At 40.0% G+C, this 25,091-nt stretch overlaps 1 protein-coding gene across 3 annotated transcripts in view; it reads left to right on the top strand.

Annotated features, from left to right (window-relative positions):
• Nucleotides 1-25,091, top strand: part of LOC122796246 (nebulette-like) — a 1,283,698-nt gene that overhangs the window by 611,322 nt on the left and 647,285 nt on the right. For all 3 annotated transcript variants that reach the window (XM_044064567.1, XM_044064568.1, XM_044064569.1), the window contains exon 12: nucleotides 15,342-15,452. In XM_044064567.1, coding sequence (XP_043920502.1) covers nucleotides 15,342-15,452 — 111 coding nt within the window. The remainder of the gene's footprint in view (nucleotides 1-15,341; nucleotides 15,453-25,091) is intronic.

Below are 25,091 nucleotides of genomic sequence, written 5' to 3' on the forward strand. Positions count from 1 at the left end.
TATGCCTTCATCTCACCAAGCTGATACCTGGTGGTAATCCTTTGTGTGGGTGTATGGACACGTGCTCTCACATGAGGAAGGCAAACTGGGCTCCATGGTAAAGAGGATTGCATGTCCCCCTGCCCAGTGGTGGGGTTGAGACCATACCATCAAGCCCCCTTATGGCTGTCTGGGTGTCAGTTCCTATGGCTAATTCTTACCCAGCAAAAGGGCCAAACAAAAATATAGGATGGCTGAAGTTTGGTGGGAATGGGAAGAATAAAAAAAAAGTAAATATGCAGACTTTGCCAGAGTCTAAAATTATTCTAAGGACTGAAAATGTCATTATTGGGAATGTCTGGCAAACATGTACAGAGTTTTGGTGTGAAGTAATTAGGTTGTGGTATATGCAGTGTATAATTAAAATACATATAATAGTAATATATACTGGATTTATATGCATTTCTTAAAAATAGGCATATAACATTATTGCCAGTTAAGTAGCCATAGGAAATTGCATGACATGTGGAATACTTACCTTCTCTGTTTGAAACTTGAAGTAGTTTAAATGTACACTTCAAGGAGGTTGTATCACAAATCTTGTGTCTTTATCAAAAGCTACAGTCATCATTAGCTCTGGCACCTCAGGGGTATGATGCAAGAGGATTCCGTTACAAGTGTGCCTCTTGCTAGAAGCAGGTAAGGCTGGAAGTATGGAGAGAGTCCAGTTCAAAGAGAAACATCTGAGCAAAAAGGCATATGCAGAGAACTATATGCATGCTAAACAGTTAAAAACTCTGCTTGCATGTACTGCATAGTGCAATGCAAGCTCAAAGTTAAAGAAAAGATTGGGCTAATGAATAAAGGACTGTCCCATATTGGGTTAATGAATAAAGGACTGTCCCATATTGGGTTAATGAATAAAGGACTGTGTTAATGAATAAAGAACTGTCCCATATTGGGTTAATGAATAAAGGAATGTCCCATATTGGGTTAATAAATAAAAGACTGTCCCATATTGGGTTAATGAATAAAAGACCGTCACATATTTGGTTAATGAATAAAGGACTGTCCTATACTGTGTTAATGAATAAAGGACTGTCTCTTACTATGTTAATGAATAAAGGACTGCCCATATTGTGTTAATGAATAAAGGACTGTCCCATGTTGGGTTAATTTATTTTGATTATTTATTTATTTTACATTTGTTGACTGGGCTAGTCTCACTGGATATATGTCCATCTTCAATAGAGGCCTGGGAAGATAAGCGTCGAATGAAAACAATAACAAAACCATACATACAAATTAAGGTAAACAATGCACAATGCAGGTACATTAGTGAGAAAAATCAAAGAGGTCAGAAGACCATAACATAGTGAAATATAATCAGGTATAAGTAGTATAATGCACATGTAGTTTCAATACATAACATATAAGTGAGAAGGCAACTGATTATGAACAATTAATTAGTACAAAAGTATTCACATTGCTGAAATTAAGAAGATGTAAGTAATAGTATGAAGAAAAAGAAGGTTTGCTGTTATTAAGATAGGATTTTTATTACTGAGAAGAGGAGTGTAGGATGAACCTAGTAAGAAGAGCTAGTTGATCAGTCAGGTTCATTATAGGGGCACAACCAGTGTGTTTTGAGGAAAAGTTTTAAATTCGTTTTGAAAAGTGATATAGAGGGAAGTGAGGAAAGTTCACTGGGGAGAAGGTTCCAAGATTTTCCAACAGTATTAGAGAAAAGAGTCCCCAGCCCTGTTGTTTGATTTACAAATATTGACAAGAAGCTTATGTGATGATTGTAGGCTCTTAAGATTATTGTAGGGGATGATGAGGGTAGATAGTATTAAGGTATTTGTAGGTTGATATAGAGTTTTATGGACAATGGTCAGTTGGTGGAATTTAAGCTGATTTTGGAATTCAAGCCAGCCTAGCTGTTTTAAGTTAACAGTGGTGGGTTTTGAAAGGGTTGCCTGTAGCAAATCTGACTATGTTATTATAGGAATTTTCCATTTTATTAAGGTTGTTTTAGATAGATTAGTGTATATGTGTGAGGCATAGAGGAGAGTAGAGATTAAATGTGTGTGAGCAACAGTTATTCTAGCTGTAGGAGAGAGGAAGGGTTTGATCCTGTAGAGAGAGCCTAGTTTTCTATTAACAGTTTTTATAGTGTTGTTGATGTGGGTGTCGAAGTTAAGGTTGTTATCTATGGTGATGCCTAGTAGTTTGGTAGTTGGATCTGGGGATATGTAAGTACCATTATTGAATGTGACTGTGAAATCTATAGGGGGGGCTTGCAAGTAGGGGTAAAAAGGAAGAAATTAGTTTTTTTAGGGTTCAGAAGTAGACAGTACTGTGTAAACCATTGTTCATCTGTGTTAAACACCTTTTGGGTAAGAGAGTAAAGTTCAGATATTGATGTGGTTGAGCATATAAGTGTGGAGTCATCTGCGTATTGAATGCAAGTATCTTGGGGAATTTCTAGGTGAAGGTCTTTGATAAATATAGAAAACAGGAGAGGTCCCAGTATGGACCCTTGGGGGACACCAAGATTAACAGGCAGGTAGTTAGCTAGAGTATTATGCCAAAGTACAGCCTGTTGTCTGTTATCTAAGGAGGACTGGAACCATGTTATAGCTAGTGCATCTAGTGACAGGGATTTGAGAATATTTATAAGTATCTGGTGATTTACCATATCGAATGCCTTAGACATATCTATAAATAGTGCAGAGGAAAGCATATTGAGGTTAGGTTTTTTGTTCATACAGTCAGTAAAGGAAAGGAGGGCAGTAGTAGTGCTGTGGGAAGGTCTGAAACCATGTTGACAGCTGGACAGCAAACTGTTTTGAATTAGGTGGTCTAGTAATTGCTTGTGGATACATTTTTCCATGATCTTTGCCAAGGGAGAAAGGAGGGCTATGGGATGGTAAATGGAGAGTTCAGTAGAGTTCCCATCCTTGTGAAGGGGGATAATATGGGATACTTTCCAGATTTTAGGGATGTGTCCTTCACTGATGGCTCTATTGATGAGAATGGAAATGGGATAGGCAATGGACTTGGCTGCTAACTGTAGATATTCAGCGGGTAGTTGGTCGGCTGAAGGAGAGCCTGGTTTCAGTTTTAGGAGAAGGGTAAGAATATATGTTGTTGGGATAGGTTGGAAGAGAAATGGAGGGAGTGGGATAGTGTTAAAATTAGTAAGAGTTAAGTTTTGAGTTTATAACTGACTGGCAAGAGTTTAAATGGCCTAAGTTTAAAAGGTATTAAAGGCATTAGCAGTCAGCTTGGGATTCTCCTGGTCTGTGCCTTGTGGGTTTGGTGTGATGGATTGACCTGGGTGTAGTAATTGGTTAATACTTGCCCAGAACTTTTGTGGTTTGGTATGGTGATTCTGCTGGAATTGTAGGCAGTAGTTTCTTTTGTTAGACATTATAGCTTTTTTAGTGTTATTTCTCTGTTGTCTGTAGTTTTGTTGGTCTACAGGGTTTTTAGTTAATTGATATTTATTCCAGTATTTATTTCTGAGATGGATTTTTTGATTGGTTTCTTTTGAAATCCATGGGGCAGATTTAATTCTCATTCTGAAAGAGCGGGTTGGTGCATGATGGTCTAGTGTGGTTAGGAATTTAGAATTAAAGTAATTAGCAGCTTCCTTGAGTGGGAGGTTTTTAAGGGAGACCAGTTACATGCTCTTAGTTCACTTTGGAAGAGATCAGGGTTGAAGCTTTTCTTGGTTCTGATAGTCCTAAAAATGGTTGGAATGGGTAGATTGGTTTTAAGTCTGATTATATAGGTAAGTGAGAGATCACTTATGTCATCAGGGAGGGTTCCAGCTTCATATGTTTGGGCATGGTTATTTATGAGAATCCAATCTAAGGTGCTTTCTTTCTTATTAGGCTTGTTTATCCTGGTAGGGGAGGCAATGGTTTGAATAAATCCAAATAGGTTAATATGGGTTGTAGGGTGGCTACTGCTGCAGCTCTTCCAATCAATGTTAAAATCACCTAGGATTATGGTTTGTTGGAGTAAGTTTTGAGATAGCCAACAAAGGATATATTCAACGGTGGCTATGTTATTACCAGGAGGAAGATAGAAGTAGATAATATAAATGGATTTGAATGTGTTGAGTTGAAGCTTGGCAATAAGGATTTCAGTTTTAGTGTGTTGGGGTAGTTTAAGGTCAATGGTAGTAATTTGTAATCCAGATTTAAATAGGATAGCTATCCCACCACCCTTTTTGGTCAAGTCGTAAGATATTATAACTGGGTGGGATGACTTTATTGTCTTTAGTTACAGGTTTTAACCAAGTTTCTGTTAAACAAAGAATGTCAAAGGAGTAGACTTCCAAGAGAGCATGCAGTTGTGCAACTTTATTATTTATGTTACGTATATTAAGGTGTGCTAATAAGATTGAGTTTGATGGTTTGGTAAGTGAATGCATAGTAGAAGGGCTGGGGTTGAGGAGTTGAGTGGTAGTGTCAGTTGTTGGGCCTGGATTTGAGTGAATGTCTCCATCTTTTAAAGATAGGAGTAGTATTTGTAGTCTACGATTTGGGAATCTAGTATATGGATGTAGGGATTTTCTGGAACTGGGAGAATTATATCTAATGTGGGCTGACCTATAGTATTTTGCTAGTAGATAGCCGGGTATGGGTGTTATGTTAAAATGGTTAGTGCAGATGGGTAAAAGAAGTAGAGGTAGTTAGCTTATTGGGGTAGTGAAGGTGTGGATATAATGGGTGTTCATAGGAGGTTAGCAAGTAGGCTAATGTTAAAGGTGGTAGATGTGTGAGTATGAGTAACTTCTGTAACAGGGTTTGGGTTGGTAGTTTATACATTTTGAAGGGTAAGCTGATAGGTTTTAGTTATAGTCAGGAGGTGTAATAGGTGTGGAGAGAGAGAGAGGTGGTGGGTGTGGTGGGTGTGATAGGGAGTGGTAATTGAAAGGAGGGTATTAGAGTGGTTGGCCAATGGTGAAGGTTTATGTGACAGGTGGGAGTGGGAAGGGGTGTGGTTAAATAGTATAAGCTTAGGACCACTGGGGGTGGGTGGGATTTGGGGGTGGGGTAGGGGAGCAGAGTGAGCCCATAGGGCGAACGGAGCGGGCTGAAATAAGTAACTGAAGGACTGTCAGAAAACCAATCTGTGAGCAGCTGACTACTGCAGTACTGTTCAGTTGGTACAGGTAAGTATGGAGGGTAGGAAACAGTGGTAGTGATAGTAAGGGACAGCTGAGTGCAAGTATGGAGAAAAAGTATCGGACAGTGTGGGAAAGGCAGGTTAGGAAAGAGTTCCTAAGACTGGGCAGGAGAAAGTTCCTTAGGCTTTCCTTGTTAGTTTAGGGTCTGATCCTTACTTCAGTTAATATTAGGGAGAACAGATAGATGTACTAGGAACTAGCCTAGATTAGGGTACCATCTAGTGGGCAAACAATGTATTTTAGGCCAAAAACTAGAGAGCAGAGATGGATGGTAGAAGGTTTATGAAGGCTCTATAAACAGTTGTGGGAGATAGTACAAGGATAGGAAAAAGTATATATATTAAGGGGTAGAGAGAGGGTATGGCTGCTGGGTATCCTGGCTAGGTAGCGTGCTTGAAAGCATAAACAAGGTATTAGTCAAGTGTTCAGCTTTACTGCTAGGTTTAGATAGCACATACTTTCTTGCCTCTTTTGGTAACAGGGTTCCTAAGTAGGACGGCAAGTGTCTTTCTACATGGAACAGATGTTTAGAATAGTTTGCAGGGGTCCTTTTACCAGGTAGGTAGAATCTCAAAATCCTAGTGCAGGATAGTTGAAATTAAACCTAAGAATGGTGGGGAAAGAGAAACAATGATGGGGTAAGAAAACAGACATTTACACAGAATTAGGGTAGTAAGCACAGTATTTAGTTCAAAAACACTCATAAACAGTATTTAGCTCAAAAACACTTGTAAACATTCATTACAAAGCATTCAGGCATAAGTACACATGCATCTAACTAAGAAATAGGCTAGAGTTCAAATAGCTTAACACTGTCTAGCTATGAATGCCCTTTACAAAGTACAGCTATGTCTGCTATGTCATTAAATGATATAAACAGTGAGCTCTGGGATGCTGTGGCAATTTGTATCATGAGATCCAAGTGGAAGCAATCCCTTGCGGTATTACATTTAAACTAGTTCCTCGCTAGTGACAACAATAGTACAGGAATATGCAATAGCATTTCAGGTCAAGTAAAGCATTTCCACATTGCTTAGAAGAATAGTACGCCTATAATATCATATGGAGTCAATGGCTAATACCTATTAGCTAGTGACGGCAACATGTATCCCCACTCACACAAGTCAGAGCTACCGCAAGCACTTCACCACTTCTAAAAATGAATAAAATTAATTTTGAATTAATGAATTAATGAAAAAAAGACTGTCCCATGTTGGGTTAATGAATAAAGGATTGTCTTTTACTGGGTTAATAAATAAAGGACTGTCCCTTACTGGGTTAATGAATAAAGGACCATGTTAATGAATAAAGGACTGTCCCATATTGGGTTCATGAAGACAAGACCATCCCATATTGGGTTAATGAATAAAGGACTGTGTTAATGAATAAAGGACTGCCCCATATTGGGTTAATGAATAAAAGACCGTCCCTTACTGGGTTAATGACTAAAGGACTGTCTTAAGGAATAAAGCACTACCCCTTACTGGGTTAATGAATAAAGGACTGTGTTAATGAATAAAGGACTGTCCCATATTGGTTAATGAATAAAGGACTGTCCCATATTGGGTTAATGAATAAAGGACTGTCCTATATTGGGGGTACTGATGCCATCACTAACCTTGCACTACAAGTACTAAGATATCTTCTACCATCACCACTGACCTCTCCTGGTAGTGGCCGTGCACTACAGAAGGACAGTCTGACAGTAGTCCAGGGGAAGAATGTGGAGCAAGGGGCACCAAACGTAACCAATGGTCAAAGAGCGTAGTAAACTTTTAAAAAGACTTCAGGAAGGGAATACTATGCAGAAAGTAATTATGATAAGGAAATGTATAGACTACTTATTATCTGTTCCTGGATTTTGACATGTTTCCATTATTTAGAATTTACTCCCTAAATGCCAGTAGCTTTTTATGTAAACTGTGACACTTAGGATTTTGCAATGAATGTATGAGGGCCAGGAATGTAATATATTTACAGTATGTTCATCATTAGCTCTGACACCTCAGAGGTATGATGCAAGAGGATTCTGTCCTAAACTTCTTCTACATCCATTTTGCAATCAGACTTCACATCTCCAAAGCTCTAGCTTTCCCCTACTGTTCTTCTCCTGCTTTGTCTCCTCCAATCTCTCCATAAAAACTTTCCATCTTTTAATGCCTCAAAAATCTAATTAACCCTTCAGTCTTGTTGTTTTCATATTGTTTAAATTGTGCAATAGCTATGTTATTCTGTGTAAAAATTTGTAAAATATCAGTTACTGCTGTCACTACAATTTCTTGTATTAATAATTGTATTAACTGCTGATATATATTTTTTATGCATGTACTTGGAGCTTTTCTCCCTGGGCCTCCATTGAAAAAGGGCTCTCTATGGCCCAATGGACTTTCCCAACTACAAATACAAATAAATAAAAAAATAAAAATCACTATTTATAGAAAACATGTGGAACACTTGTAAAGTAGCAATAGAAAATTCAAGTTTTTTTAATGAAATAAGAATTTCTTTTAAAAAATAAATATCTGTATTAAATCATGTATGACATAGGCAATCATACATTTAAGTAAATGAAAACAAACCATATTGACATAATTTTAGTTGCAAACATTACACATCACAAATCACATTGACATAATTTTATTTGCTAACATTGCACTTCACTTATAATCTGTCCAGTCATTGTCAGTGAAATATTACATAGGTTCATAGGTTCATTTTAGGCTATCTGCCCTGGGGCATTTATAAACCTAGCCCGATTGTGTTTGGCTTACGCCACCCCTTGATTTGAGTATACTGTGCCCTTTTTAAAGTTTATTTTACTGTGCCTCTGTCTAATAGTGACACGGAAGTAATCCCCGGGACAAACCTACGATCCCCCATACACTCATCAAGATTCTTCTTGAAGAGAGTCGGTGAGGTGCTCTGCCTAACATGAATTGGAATTCTATTCCAGAGCGAAGGGAGCCTCTGGGTTATGAATCTGTCCCTCCAGCATGTTCTATTTATTTCTGGGCTGAGGTTCAAGTCCCTCGAGTGCGTGGCTCTAAGGGATTTAGATTTACTGAGGTGGAGCATGTCCATTAATTCTGGGTTGGACATAGCTTTATATGTCAGGCATAGATCACCTCGAAGTAGGCAGTATGCAAATGAGTAGAGCTGGAGCTTTTTTAACCAAGCAGCATATGGCATCTGTTTGAGTCCCTTGATCCTCCTGGTGAGGTACTTTTGGGGTCTTTCTAATTGCTGCAGGTGTCGGGTAAGGTACATCCCAAAGGGGGCATGGTATTCTATGATGGGCCTGATGAGGGATGAATAAAGGGGCACGATTACCTCTCTTGATCTAGATGTGAATCCTTTCATGATGAGGTGGGCTATGTAGGAGGTCTTTCTAACCACTTTGGCAATGTGGTTGTCAAAGGAGAGATTGCTATCAACTTGGGTCCCCAGATCCCTAATTACTTTCTCTGTACTTAATGGGTTACCACCTATGTGGTAATTTGTGGGCACATTGTTTTTGCCAAAGGGTATGACTATACACTTTTTGGCATTTAGCTTTAGACCATGGCTCTGGCACTAGTTATCCATCTCTGCAAGACCTTTTTGAAGGATGTTTGTGTCAGCTGGAGAGTCGATTATGGCACCCAGTTTGCAGTCATCTGTGAACTTGGTGAGCCATAGTCCTCCCACGTTGGCCTGTACCTCAGAAAAGTAAATACCGAACAAGAGAGGTCCCAGGACAGAACCTTGTGGGATGCCACTTGTGACCGGTTTTGAGTCTGGCATGTCTCCAGCAACTCTGACTCTGTGGGTTCTGTCTTTGAGCCAGTTTGCGACCCATCTTGTGATGTAGGGGGTTATATTTAGGCTGGATAGCTTATCTATGATGCCCAAGTGGGGTGTTGTGTCAAATGCCTTTGTGAGGTTCAGATAGGCTGTGTGGACTACCTTCCCTTTATCTATGGCTTTGGTGACTGTTTCAAAGAAGTCGACCAGGTTCAAAAGGCAGGATCTGCCCTTGACAAAGCCAAATTGAGTAGGATCTAGTGTCTGTAGGTCCCCAATGTCTTTGTTTATGAGTTCCATGATGATCCTCTCCATAGCCTTGCAGACTAGGCTAGTCAGGCTTATGGGGCGATAGTTTCCAGGGTCCGCAGAGGCGCCACCTTTGTGGAGTGGGACCACTGTTGCTGTACGCCATTCTTTGGGCACATATCCTGTAGTGAGGCTGAGATTGTACAGCAGTTTTACTTGAGGGATTAGTTCTTCTTGGAGTTCATGTAGGATGCAACCCGGGACACCATCTGGTCCCATGGAAGCAGTGTTTTTTGCTTTGGAGAGGGCGGCATTCACCTGAGCATCAGAGATGTTTGGGAGGCTGCACTCTGCCGGGATAGATACTTGCTCTTTTGGGGGGGTAGAGAAGTTTGCACTGAACCTGTCTGCCAGGATATTGGTGATGTCTGTGGGTTCAGTGTATTTTTTGTCACTTAGAATCAACTCAGAACAAGTCTGGGAGTTGCATCCCAGGTTCCTAACATAACTGAAAAAAGCCTTATGATTGTCTTTAGTGTCCTGTGCTATTTTTCTCTCGAAGCTGGCCTTGGAGGATTTTATGAGGGATCGTAATTTTTTGCTAGCACTGATCAGAGATGCCTTCCCTTTTAGGGATTTTACTCTATCATGTAGTAGCTTCCTCCTTCTGTTGTACAGTTTATTTATGGCTGGGGTCCACCAGACTGGACGCCTGCCTTTGGATGATTGGGTCTTGATTTTGTTTGGGATAGCATGATCCATGCATTCCTGGAGATGTCCGTAGAATGCGTTTATATAGGATTCTGCAGTTTGGGCCGTAGATTCCACTGGCCCTGGGGCCTTGAAGGATTCCACTTTGGTTTTGAGAAGTGTGAAGTTCGCTTTTGAGAAGTTTTTCACTGTGGTTTTCTGGGCTGGGGGTGGGGTCGGGATGTGGATATCCAGTGAAATTAATTTATGGTCTGATCTTACCAATGAGGGATATTCTTCTGGTATGGAGCATAGAGTCCCCATGTTGGTAATGATCAGGTCTAGTATGTTTTCCCCTCTTGTGGGAGTGGTGACTAGTTGTTCCATAGCATTTGAGTTTATAAATTCCAGGAACCTTTGGGCTAAGGTGCTGGGGCTTGATTAATGCTCCCAGTCTATGTTTGGGTAGTTGAAGTCACCCAATATAATGGTGTTCGGAGAGATCTTCATGTTCTCCAATGTTTTCAGGAAGGCCGAGTGGGATTCCTGACTTTGAGATGGTGGTCTGTAGGATGCTATAAACATAAAAGCAGTCTTGCCCACTGTCAGTTGCACATGGATGGTCTCCGATACTTCGTGCAATGCCACTAACCTGGAGGTGTGGATATCCTTGATAAATATGGAAACTCCCCCTCCTTTTGTGGTTTGGTCTGGGTTTTGGGGCCGAAAAGCATGATATGAGTTATAACCTGGTAGTGCTGGGGTGCTCTCTGGAGCCTTGAACTAGGTTTCTGTCACTGCACAGATATCAATGTTCTCCATACTGAAGAGAGCTTCGAGTGCATGCATCTTGAGGTTAAGACCTCTGGTGTTTAGCAGCATTACCCTTAGTTTCTTGTTCCTTGTGCTGTCTATGGAGGTGGGTTTGACTTTTGAGCCGTGCCTAAAAAAGGCACTATGGGGGTGGCAAGAGCCTTTGCCAATATCCAAAAGCCCAGGGGTGACAGGTGCAAGCCATCCCTAGCAAAGCAACGTGGCTTGTCAAGCATGTCATCCCAGGCTGACAGACACTGGATCCCCTTTGAATGACACCAAAATTTTAGCCAGTTGTTAAAATCGATCATTTTGTCTTTATACTGTGGCATCATTCTAGGTGAGGGTAAGATGCTGCTCAAGGTCAGGGTCATACCGGCCTGGGCTACATGATCAGAGAGCTCCTCTATGTCTCTTTTCATGTAGTCGAGGGTACGTCTCAGGTCATTCACGCCAGCATGTACAATGACTGAGTCATATTTGTATTTGCTTTGGAGTGACCTGAGTGCTTGCATTATGTGGCGGATCCTAGCCCGACAGGCAGCTCACTGTGACCTTCTCTTTATTCAGCCTGGTGAGCGGGACGTCAGTGTGTCTGACAATAGCGTCACCTATTACAAGAGTATCAGGTGTGTTATTCAGCCTTAAGGGCTGTGACTGCTTGGCACACTGACTTTGTGTGCTATGTGTTGTACGTGTTTTGTTTTGGGGTAGCGTTTTCTTGGATGTCTGCTTTGGAGGTCTCTGTTGCTTAGGTAGATTTTTATTTAGAGCCTCCGAGTATGTTTTTGTGTTTTTATGTGTTTGGTTCGCTGTTGTGGTGGGACTATGTGATACTGGAATTGTGTTGTGTGCGGTTACCTTCTCCTCCTGACTAGTTACACCAGTTTTGAGATGAGAGAGCTCAGCCTCCAGTTTGGCTATATGGTTGCATCTCTCACATATATTTGAACCTGTTTGGAGGAGGAGAGGGTTGTCCGTGTACATGAGACAGTTGTAACATTGCCTCAAAATTCCCAGATTCACCAGCTAGACTGGAGAGGAAACCATTGACTGACCTTTGGAAATGCTAGAGTAATATAGGGAACTGAATTAAAATGGACCAATAGGGGACAAGGTAATCGTAGAGAGTATAAGAGTAAGTAGTGCTTATGGTTTATTAGTGCTAACTTGTAAAATTACTTATTTGGACCAGTGAGGGGCCTTAGAATGAGAATATGGCGTTTAATTTGAGAGATAGAGCAGTTCTAAGGGATAAAGTGAAGAGCAGACTTTGTGGAGCAAGGAATAGTTTAAACCCAATTAGGCGGCGCAGCCCGATGTTGCACTATGCACAATAATGCGCAAAATCGCACAAAAGAGGGTTTTAAGAGAGGGAGATCAAGGAGTTAGGAATTGACCCAAAATGGCCAATAAAACTACAGTTTCAAGGCAGTAACCACTCCCACAGGGGCAGGCAGGCTGCTCAATGTCTATCACTGCCACTGATGAACACAGAGACTTCCCTTTAGCCCAAGCAAACAATGGCCTCCAAGAAACTTACAAACAGTTCAGAACAGCAAATCTGTAACTGAACTTTTATAAATCTCAGAAAAGTGGGAAAAAAGCAAGATTTTTTTGTTTTTTTGTTTTTTATAAGTAAAGCAGAGGTTCACAAGTATCAACAAGTTAGAACAGTGCAGTAAATGACCCCACACTTGAGTGCTAGGCCAGAGACAGATAAAATGCAAATTTTAAGAAAAAAAATGATTTTAAAAATAAGTGCAGGCAGGAAATTCAGTAATCAGCTCTAGGTTGTGTTCTAAATACAGTTACCAACACAGAAATCAAGTTTAACAAGCCAGAAAATGCTCAAAAGTAGGTGGAAATGCAGAAAAACTTAACAAATAATCTGAAACAAAATACTTAAAATCTCACAAGTGGCTCCTTTCTTCTCTAAGCATTTTCTCCTCTTGTTGGGTGCTTCGCCAACAGCCAACAAGTCCAAAAAGATGCCAAAACCATGAGGCAATCAGGTTTTAAGAGCGGGAGATCAAGGAGTTATGAATTGACCCACAATGGCCAATAAAACTACAGTTTCAAGGCAGTAACCACTCCCACAGGGGCAGGCAGGCTGCTCAATGTCCATCACTGCCACTGATGAACACAGAGACTTCCTTTTAGCCCAAGCAAACAATGGCCTCCAAGAAACTTACAAACAGTTCAGAACAGCAAATCTGTAACTGAACTTTTTTAAATCTCAGAAAAGTGGGAAAAAAGCAAGATTTTTTTGTTTTTTTATTTTTTTTTAAGGAAAGCAGAGGTTCACAAGTATCAACAAGTTAGAACAGTGCAGTAAATGACCCCACACTTGAGTGCTAGGCCAGAGACAGATAAAATACAAGTTTTAAGAAAAAAACGATTTTAAAAATAAGTGCAAGCAGGAAATTCAGTAATCAGCTCTAGGTTGTGTTCTAAATACAGTTACCAACACAGAAATCAAGTTTAACAAGCCAGAAAATGCTCAAAAGTAGGCAGCAATGCAGAAAAACTTAACAAATAATCTGAAACAAAATACGTCAAATCTCAAAAGTGGCTCTTTTCTTCTCTAAGCGTTTTCTCCTCTTGGTGGGTGCTTCACCAACAGCCAACAAGTCCAAAAAGATGCCAAAACCACGAGGCAATCGGGTTTTAAGAGAGGGAGATCAAGGAGTTAGGAATTAACCCAAAATGGCCAATAAAACTACAGTTTCAAGGCAGTAACCACTCCCACAGGCAGGCTGCTCAATGTCTATCAGTACCACTGATGAACACAGAGACTTCCCTTTAGCCCAAGCAAACAATGGCCTCCAAGAAACTTACAAACAGTTCAGAACAGCAAATCTGTAAGTGAACTTTTTTAAATCTCAGAAAAGTGGGAAAAAGCAAGATTTTTTTGTTTTGTTTTTTTTTTTTAAGGAAAGCAGAGGTTCACAAGTATCAACAAGTTAGAACAGTGCAGTAAATGACCCCACACTTGAGTGCTTGGCCAGAGACAGATAAAATGCAAGTTTTAAGAATAAATCGATTTGAAAAATAAGTGCAGGCAGGAAATTCAGTAATCAGCTCTAGGTTATGTTCTAAATACAGTTACCAACACAGAAATCAAGTTAAACAAGCCAGAAAATGCTCAAAAGTAGGTGGCAATGCAGAAAAACTTAACAAATAATCTGAAACAAAATACTTAAAATCTCAAAAGTGGCTCATTCAAATCCTTCCTTCTTTTAAGCATGTCTTTGTGTTATATGCTTCATTTAGAAGTCACATTCACTAGTCGTGCTGCAAGTAACTTGTATGCAATTGACTCCCAAAAGAGCTAGCTGTTTTTATTTTGTGGGCTGGCTGGCCATAGAGATGCAACATTGCAGAAATGCCTTCATGTGCTTTAATGGTGAAGCAGGACTGCAGCTGATATACTGTGAGCCTCTGCTACTAATGTTGTGGCAAGGCTCACAATATCCACAAACAGATAAAGCACCATACACCTTATAGGCCAATTGTTTCCTGAGATCTGGTCCTGCTCTACCTGCTGCTGTTCTGGAGCTGTCTAGAGCAAATCTACATTCATGCCTTCTGCTGCAGATCACCAGCTGTTCTGGAACTGTCTAGAGCAAATCTACATTCATGCCTTCTGCTGCACATCACCACCTACACCATGCTGTATAAAAACATGTCTGCTCACTTAAACATACCAGAAAAAAAGGTTAACACATCTCTCCTTAACATCTCTTCCAGCGATCTCCTACTATTTTCTTTCTGTCTCTGTTTCTCATTCTCTTATCTTAAGCAAGATTACAAAATAAAACAACAGTGAATCAAAAGGTAAAAAAATAACAGCAGGTCTGTCAAACCATGCGAGGAGCATTAAATAAAAAGTAAGCAAGAAAAACATAAACCAGGAACTAATAGCACTGTGAGGAAATATCTTTCAAATATTTTAGATATTTGCATAATAATAATATAACCTCTTTCTTTATGCAACTGCTCTTCAGCTTTACCACACAAAAACACTAACTATTGATTCTCCCTTGAAGTGTGTTGCTCATCTTTAAATAACTAACTTGCTTACTACAAAGTACAAAGTACACCATCGAGTCATGAGGTGTGACAGTTATGATTTATTTAAAAAGTAATTGAATAAAACGACTTTTTATAAAACATCAAAGAAGAAGAAGAGAAATATATTGATTATTCTATAAAGGCAAACATTTTTGTGTGCGCTTTCATATCCCACTAATAGACTTTTATTATTAGCACAAGATAAAGCTGTATCTTTGTGTTTATTTCATTTTTATACCTGACCTATATGCATTTGTTGTTTTAAGATGACTTGTTTTTCATAAATTAATAAAATTATGTACTTTCTATGCGTTATTTTTTCCTTCTTTTCTTTTAACCCATTCAACTGTAGAAGTAAACTAGCTAGAGGTTTATTACTGCCTGGCAAATGCATACAATTAATTTTAGGGCAAAATTTATGCAGCTGTCCAGGCACAGTAAGTAATATATAAGAGCAAGGCAGCCATAGCTGGCATTTTTGTGTTCTGTTTATTGACTGCTTTTAATGTGCAATGGTTAAAAGATCTTTATTTCTCTACAATAGAAAACATACAAGAAAGACTTTGAAGAAGATATCAAAGGGAAGTCATTGATGGATGTAGAGAATACTCCTGCCTTCTTAAATGCCAAACATGCCAGCAGCCTTCTTAAAGAGGTATTGTACATGCGTATTTTGCTTTCATATTTTATCCTCTTTGTCATTTTCTGTTTCTCATACTTAGCGCCATTTTATGAGTCATCTCTTGATGCAAGCTCAAGAACAGTCCACCTGCATGGAAGGGAGGAAAGCAATGCATATTACTCAAACAATGTGCATAGATATGAATATTGACAATTACTTTACAGGCACCATAGCATAATGCAATGTTAACATACTGTTCTTGCATACTGCCTACTAACTGTGCTGAATGGGTAACCATCAAGGTTGTTATGCTTTAATTAGTGGACCATGCATTCAGGATACAGCTTCCCCATTCTACCTCAATAATCTGAATTACAGTATAGGGGCATGTCCATTAAACATGCATTTGGTTGTGAATACCATGTAGTAACCATCCATTGAAATGACCATAACATAAAACAGTGCAGGAAAATGTAAAATGCTCTAAAATCTTCTGCTGTGACATGCAAAACTTGAGAATGCCATAAACATCTGCGTAAGAGCATATCTTAATACAGATGGTTAGCCATGATCACTTTCATTTCTGAATACTCTGTTTATGAGAGTGATAGATAGTGTCACACATTTAAGCAGAATATACAAAATCACAATGGCAGTATCGATGGTACATTCTCTGCATCCAACAGCAGCCAGTATAACATTATGATGCCATTTAACGAAAACTAGTTTTGTGGCATAGAAAGCAACAATATGAAGACATTAGCATTGCAGGAATGCATATGATACATTTTTGCTATGAAGCAGTATGACATTGTGCTGAAGTCATTAAGGTACTGCGATCTGTAAATTGAGGTGTACACATTGTAGTACCTTTCCTCGATTCAACATCCATCCTTACATGGTGCTACATGGTCCTCTAACATGAAGACATGCTGCACCATGATGTTCTGGCCCCAGAGCTGTGCTGAATGCTAATGAGGCTTTCCAGGGAGGAGAGTTATATGCTAATTAGACATGTGCTCTCTCCCTGGTACCACCTCCAGGAGGTCATGTACACAGCTGAACAATTCAAGAATTTCCTTAGCAATGTAGATCAGTGTGACCATCCCCATTAGATTGTGGTACTGAGTATTGCCAAAAGGCTATGTTCAAGCACCCAACATGAACGTAGTGGGGAGGAATGACTAGACACCAGGGAACACTGTTACACTGCTGTAATGACACCTATGGTATTACAGGGATCAGGAGGGGGTGGAGGGAAACACTGGACACTAGAAGCTACTTTTTACAGTGCCATAATGGCACTGACGTCATAATGGGAAACTAAGGGGGGTACATTAGACACCAGGGATGACCCTTTAAAGTGCTGTAATGGCACCAATATCATAATGGAGATCAGGGTGAGGGATACATTATGCCACCGCGGCCTAATAGGTACATGCCTTAATGGGACTAAATGGGTAGTAGGGATTGGGAGGACCCACGGGAGAGCAGATAAGGTAGAGACAGGTACAAGGACTGTAGTGTTATGTGTGTGTGTGTGTGTGTGTGTGTGTGTGTGTGTGTGTGTGTGTGCGCGCGTGCATGTGTGTGTGTGTGTGTGTGTGTGTGTGTGTGTGTGTGTGTGTGTGTGTGTGTGTGTGTGTGTGTGTGTTCGTTCATGAATGCCACTGCTACATGAGCAGCATGGTACTATCACAATGTGCAGATCAGCCATCATCTTCATATTGCAGTAGTTACTGCAATCCAGGAAACATGCAGATTAGTCGATAATCAGATCTTATCTCATTGCAGCTAACATGTTTTTGAACCACAAATGGGGATATCATGATAACCCTTCTAGTGGCTTGTGATAGGCACTTAATGAATTTTAGTACCTGTTTCAGGCAAGAGTTAATCACCAGGAATTTTAATAGAATGACGGTCCATTGTATAAATACTGCATCTTTCTGATTTACTTTTCAGTAAGCAGCTAACTTAAGCTCCTGACATCATGCTGATTTTGTCTCTTTAATATCTGGAAAATAATTTATTGGAACACTTCAGATGAAGTCTATCTTTGCACTGACCTTCCCTGTGTCTGTCATGTTGCAACTCTGCAGCAGCTCAATGTTCAGACATTTTATGTCATCGAAATTCAAGTGTGCACACTAATTATGTGTCATTACAGCTGCAAACTGCTGCTTGCAAACAAGTGACAAAAGACAGCAAGATAATTCTGACACTTTATGATTTCATCTGCCTGACCATAGAAAGTGCACATGACAGGAACTTTTAGGACACTCTTTGATATGTAAAGAGACATTTTATTTGTATCACAGTGGAAATGTTTGTATATTAATGTAGGGTAAAGCTGGTTGCATTATAATGCTTTGCATTCTTGCTTTTAGTTGAGATTGTACCATCTTGTCTCCTATATCGGCTAAGTAATTTAAAATACTTGCATGGTAAAAATCTTATGAAATATTACTTTTTTTGTCATTTAGACATGTTAAATGTGTCTCAGGATGGCACTCTCCCTAATGTCCATGGGTTTCTAGGCATGTTCACTCCAATATACACACTGGTACAAAGATAAAGTGAAGTAATTTCTGGTATAAAGGTAACAAGTCCACTGTCAGAGAATCACTATAGTCTTTATTGCAACAAGCAAAGCTTTGGGTTAAACAACCTTCTTCAGTGCTAGATTCTGGCATGTTCACAGGGATGGGTATTTCACATATCCCAAGATCACATAAAAATGAGGATTATGTTACAGATGCCACACATACTGAAAGCATGACATGGCAACAACTGTTTCTGCTTATGAGATACACAGATGAGGGGGACACATATCAAAAAGTGTCCCAAAAGTTCTGCCATATGCTGTTTCTATTGCCAGGCAGATAAAGCCATGAAGTGTCAACTTCTTTTTGTTGTCCTTTATCACATGTTTGCAAGTAACCAAAATGTTGATTTCGAGAACAGTTTGGAAAGCGATCCTTGGTATTATTGCCATAAATTTCATGTCAGTTTGGATTACATTCCTTCTTGTTTTTACAATACATTTAGTTACATATTCAAGGATATCTAGCATTGAAAAATAATCCTGTGTCAGCCTCGGTCCACATGGTGGCATCTTCTATTTCTTTGTTGTGGAGGGGATGAAATGTGAGAGACTGTCTGATCACTGTGCTGCATGAGAGACAATGATGCACACTTCTGTGGCTAGTGGCTGTAAGGACAGCTTTGTTTATATATATTTATGCTAAACCTGATTTGCTCCTTGTAACATAATTTTGTGGTCTTTGTTTCAGTGTGCACCATGAGTTTTTGGTGAACAATTACTGTTGTATTCATGCCTTGATATGCAGTTTAAACACATTTTGGAATCATGCTGCCATATTGTTTACACTCATTTGCATTTGACTTGACCCTCATTATAATTATGTTGCTCATTTCTATCTTGATGTATACTCCTCTGCACGTTCGATTCTCAGCTTGGGTTGGGTTGGGAGTGCCTTCTGTGTGCAGTCTGCATGCCCTCCCCGTGGTCGAGTGGGCGTTCGAAAGACATGCGTTGAATGGGTGTGCCTTTGTTGATGGTTGGGCATCGGGCTGGCAACTCGACACCATAAAAAAAAAACAACTGCCAATCATTAGCAGACCAGAGTTCTGCTGTGGCGACCCCTAACTGGGAAAACCGAAAGACAAACAACAACAACACTGTACTAGCTGTAGTATGTCATAGTCTACTGCAGTCATGCAAGGTGTATCACTGAATCACCTCTGTTATGCATGCCATCACCCATCCTGCAAGTTCACCTTTCATATTGCATGATTTGTTTTTGAGTCCCAGTCCATGTGTAAATGATTGAGTATATTAGGCAAGATAGGTTATGTTTGAGGATTTTTATGTGCCCAATGTCCAAAGAAAAATAATTGGATTCAATTTGCTGTTTCTATGCTAAGGAGGGCAAGGTAAAGATAGCAGTATTATCTAATAAAGCAGATATACTGTCAAGTCCTTATTCTGGCACTTCTCTCCTTCTTCTATTTCCCATTCCCTGCCCCCTCAAGAACAAAAAACAAAAAAAGGACTTCTACTTTTACTGTAGCAAGCTGATTGTTCCAGTTGACTTCCTACAACAATATTCCTGCCCAAACAGCTTTTCAATTAAAGAGTAGAAAAATACTTCATCCTCTGCTTTTATACATGCATGAAGCTTGGCACACATGAAGTGCTGAAATGCCTTGCACTTATTGATCATGTCCCATTTTACTTTGCACCTAGGATGACTACCCCTTTACCCCACCTTTCCTATGCCTCTAATTGTCACAAAATGTCAAACCTAAAAGATCATCAGCATTCTGTCATGGCAGCCACAGTCAGAAAAGAGTGAGAAAGTAAGTGCTGAATTTTCTCTGCCTTCTCACTCTTGAACAGTCTTGGTATTGATATGTGTGTGTGTGTGTGTGTGTGTGTGTGTGTGTGTGTGTGTGTGTGTGTGTGTGTGTGTGTGTGTGTGTGTGTGTGTGTGAGCAAATTTCACCTCCATAACACAAACTTCTGTAACTTACTTTCTAGATAGTTTAATCAATGCTTCAAGTATAAGGATACACTGGGAAAATAAAATGCACCTGTATCTCCTAAAAATAAAAATGCCAGAGTAACCAACATGTCACAGAAGAAAAAGCCCTTTCATGCTGAATAAGTGACCAAAACCATCTGAAAATAAGTGGTGAGGCTAAATCACATCATATACAGCTATGTATCACCAGCAAAAACAGGATACTGTGGTTGGAGATATGCTGTGTGCCTTAGAAAGGCTTGGGCAACACAGTAGGTCATCATAATCAATCCCCTTTTTCCATTTTCTGCATTGGGTCAGGTGCCACATCAACTTCTACCATCTCTCCCAATTCAGTGCTACCATCTCTACCAATTCAGTGCTACCATCTCTCCCAATTCAATGCTACCATCTCTCCCAATTCAATGCTACAATCTCTCCCAATTCAGTGCCACCATCTCTCCCAATTCAATGCCACCATCTCTCCCAATTCAATGCTACTATCTCTCCCAATTCAATGCTACCATCTCTCCCAATTCAATGCCACCATCTCTCTCAATTCAATGCTACCATCTCTCCCAATTCAATGTTACCATCTCTCCCAATTCAATGCTACCATCTCTCCCAATTCAATGCTACCATCTCTCCCAATTCAATACTACCACCTCTCCCAATTCAATGCTACCATCTCTCCCAATTCAATGCTACCATCTCTCCCAATTCAGTGCTACAATCTCTCCCAATTCAATGCCACTTTCCTATCTTCTTCAACAGCCATGCCTGGCTGTTGCAAGTATTCTCTAACACAGTTTGTCCATCTCTTTGCTGGATGCCCTCATTTGCTCTTGCTTTCTCCCTGACTGCTTCAAATCTTTGGATAGTTTTCTGCTTTTTGGCACATGTGCCTGAACCACCATAATCTGCTCTCTGTGAGCATCTGTGCAATAGGAGCTACTTAGGCATCTGCTCTGATGTTTGCATTTATCCATCTGTCCCGCACTGTGCATCCCACCACCCTTCTCAGGCATTTCATCTCCATCACCTCTAGCTTCCTCAACTGCTCTGCCTTCACTGCTCAGGTTTCTGTACCATATAGTAGCACTGATTGCTGCACTGCTTTGTAAACCTTACTTTTCAGCTTCTTTGGCATTCTTTAGTCAAACACTACCATGAAACTTTGTGCCAGTTGGCTGCAGCTCCTCTGATTCTAGCTTTGACCTCCTCTTTCAGACTTCCCTTCTTCACAGCACCTCTCCCAGGTACTTGATGATGTTAATGTTTCAGTGTTTTCCCTGTTATCTCAATTCTCAGCTTATTCTGATTTCATTACGTCTGTTTTATCTGTACTCACTTTCATCCCTTTTTTAGTTTTGCATTCCATTTCCCTTTCCTTTGCTGTAGTTATTGAACAGAGTCTGCCTGTTATGCCATGTAATGTACATACAGCTACTTTGTTGATCTGTCCCCTTCTATATCAATATGAAGAGCAGACTGCTAGGAGCTAAACCCTGACGCCCACCCACTCTTACTGGGAAACCTATATGAGTCCAAACACTGTGTGTGCATGTCATTGGGTCTTTGTACATAGTAAATACTAATTCTACCAATGTTTCCGGAACTTCAGACCACCACAGGACTGCCCAAATCAGCATTTTGAGATCTTGTCATATTCTTTCTCCAGTCTAGGAATGCACATTTGGACTCCTTCCTCATCTCTAGCTTCTTCTCAATCTTCTGTCTCCTTGCAAATATCAGGTTAGTTGTGCTAAAACCTGATCTGAATTCAAACTTCTCATCTCCCATCTTACTTTCTATTACTCTGTGTATTTGTTTATCAGTCACATTCTCCAGAACTTTCATGCATTGTTACAGGAGTTTAATACCTCTGTACTGGCTTATACGCTGGCATTAGTGTACTTATTCTCCATTCATCTGCGAGAAGCATTTCTCTCAATACTGGTATGAGCCATTTCTCCCCTAACTCTCCCAACATCTTGACCATATTAGCTGTGACCTCATCTAAGCCTGCTGCTTTCTCAGACCTCATTTTCATTGGTGGTGTTCTTATTTCTACTAGGGTGGGGTCCTGCTCTTTCTTGTAGGCTATGTCTTAGGCAGTACAGTTTCTGTGGGGCTGCTGACATCTCTTATGAAGGGTGTTTGATGTCTGATGACTATCTTATTAATTTTTCTGTCTTGGTTTTGCAACCTGTTAGAGTTTATTTGTTTCATCTACTGAGTCACTTTCCAGAAGCTGGTAGAAGGCCTCTAATGCCTTGCTCTTTGCTTTTGCAACTACTCTCTTGTCTATTTGTTAGCCAACCAGTATTCCTTATTAACCTGGTCTATATTTTCTATCTCCCACTTTTTCCTAACCTTTCTTTAGATGACTTTCTGGACTTCTACAGTCCGCCACTGGCTTTCCTTATGTACTTTATTTGCATACCTGTATCAGCTACATATTTATTTATTTGACATTTATTTACCAGGAAAGTCCATCTGGCTCGAACAGAACCAATTTTCATAGAAGGCCGGGGAAGAAAAGCTCCATGCAAACAATTTGCAAGACTTACAAACAACTATGTACATGTTTATAACTATAACATTGTTATGTACAGTGGATAGGTAAAAACACTTCATATAGAGAAACATACATTCAAGCATTTGAACTTTATAAACAGAATAATACAATCAAATATCCATGTGCAAATATAAAATCAATTATTTGCTTCTTTAATATGGAGGGAAGGTATTTTACATTCATTCTTAGGGTAATAAATGTTATTTTTCATTCCATCCTTGTAATTAGAATACAGGGATATGATGACGAGCAGCTACTAACTTATTTAGTAAGTTTGGGTTCGTGAAGCACCGAGTTTGTCTCCTGATCCTGGTTGACTTCTTCAAATCAGTTTCCAGAGCTGTGGACGAGGGTAAGGAGGTCCACACAGCCTATCTGGACCTCACCAAGGCCTTTGACACCATCCTCCACTCTGGAACCATAGATAAACTTACTAAGCTGGGCATAAATCCCTATGTCACTCGATGGGTTGCCAACTGGCTTACTGACAAAACCCAGATTGTAAAAGTAGCCGACTCCAAATCCAGCTCCAGACAAGTGACAAGTGGAGTACCTCAGAGTTCAGTCCTGGGACTGCTCTTCTTTGGCATCTACTTCTCTGAAGTACAGGCCAACACTAAGGGACTCTGGCTAACAAAGTTCACAGATGACTACAAACTGGGCGCCATCATTGAATCCCCAAATGATATGGATATTCTACAAAAGGGCCTTACAGAAACAAATACTTGGTGCCAGAGCCATGGGCTCAAGCTTAATGCCATTAAATGTATAGTTATCCCCTTTAGGAAAAAACATGTACCCATAAATTACCACATAGGTGGCAGTACACTAAACACTGAAAGTGTGATGAGAGACTTAGGGACACAGCTGGACAGTGGTCTCACCTTCAATAACCACATTGCCACAACAGTCAGAAGATCCTTCTATGTGGCACACCTCATCACTAAGGGCTTTTCATCCAGAAAAAAGGAGGTCATTGTCCCACTGTATTCATCCCTCATTAGACCCATTATAGGGTATAATGCCCCATTTGGTATGTACCTCACAAGACATCTACAACAGCTGGAAAGGCCACAGAAATACCCCACTAAAAGAATCACAGGCCTAAAACAGATGCCATATGCTGACCATCTAAAAAAACTCCAGCTATACTCTGTGGCATGTCGCCTACTCAGAGATGATATCGGCTTAACATACAAGGCCATGTCAAACCCTGAGCTGTTGGACATACTCCACTTAAAGAAATCCCAATCCCTCAGAGCCACACACTCCAGGGATCTAAACCTTGTCATCACAATGAACAAAACATGCTGGAGGGATAGGTTCCTGACCCAGAAACTCCCCATACTCTGGAATACACTGCCTGTACATGTCAAGCAGAGTGCCTCCTTGGCCTTCTTCAAAGGAACCTTGTTGATTGGATGGGAGATAGGAAATTCACCCCGGGGATCATGTCAGTCACCCTGCTAGACAGGCATCCAGGGAAGTAAATATTGTGGGAAGAAATATCCAGGGAATTGTTATGGCTAGGCTTGTATAGGCCCTAGGGCCAGTAACCTAGTACCAACCTATAAACCTATGATAATAGAGACCCATAGTAGGGTAATGAGGAAGTTAGCCAGGAGATGAACATGTGCATAACCATGTATTAATTAGGTTAGTTTTAAGGGAATTTGAAGGCTTCCAGGTTCGAAATTGTTTTTGTGATTAGGGGGAGAGAGTCCCAGACTTTAGCTACACAGTAAGAATATAAGCTTTGTCCTGGTACTGTAAGTGCAGTGTAAATAGCTAGAAGGTTTTTATCTTCAGATGTTAGGTTTTTGTTGGGGGTGTAAAGATTCACTATATGAGTTAGGGCTGGGCATGCTGTGGGTTTATAAATGATGTTGTGTAAGGTCAAAAGCTGGACATAGTAGAGGTGGTTTGGGAGTTCTAGCCACTGTAGTCTATGTAGGACCTTGCAATGATGTGTATAGGTCTTTGAGTTAACGGCGAACTTGACCACTTTGTTGTAGCCACATTCTAATTTAGATTTGATAGAAGTTTGCAGGTTAGTGAGAATTGTGGCACCATATAGTAGGGAGGGGAGGAGGAAGGTTTTGGCAAGAGTGACTCTGGTAGGTATGCTCAGGAATTGTTTGCTCCTATAGAGAATGTCTAGTTTCTGGTGGGTTTTCCTGATATTATGCTGGATGTGGAGATCAAACTTAAGTTGATTATCAATAATAAAGCCACAAAAACAAAGGACCAATATATGGCAAACCGAAATTATAAAACAAAAAAAAACACACTAGGAAGACCGAAGACAAAGAAATACTGTTGCTGACCACCTTCTTTTTAAATGTAACAAAACTTTAATAATTCTGCTTTTCATCCAAAAGACTTTATCAGAAAAAAAAACACATACTTTCAACTCAGACAATTTAAATAAAAATGCTCCAAGCAAATATCAGGAGCAATAAAATAATTATGCACTCAATAATTAAGCCTATTAAGAAGGTTTTTAAAAACTGATAATTTATCAAAACAAAGCCAACAGTT

The sequence above is a fragment of the Protopterus annectens genome, chromosome 3.part0 (assembly GCF_019279795.1).
Source record: "Protopterus annectens isolate FY-2018-M chromosome 3.part0, PAN1.0, whole genome shotgun sequence".
In the NCBI taxonomy this organism is placed as follows: Eukaryota; Metazoa; Chordata; order Ceratodontiformes; family Protopteridae; genus Protopterus; species Protopterus annectens.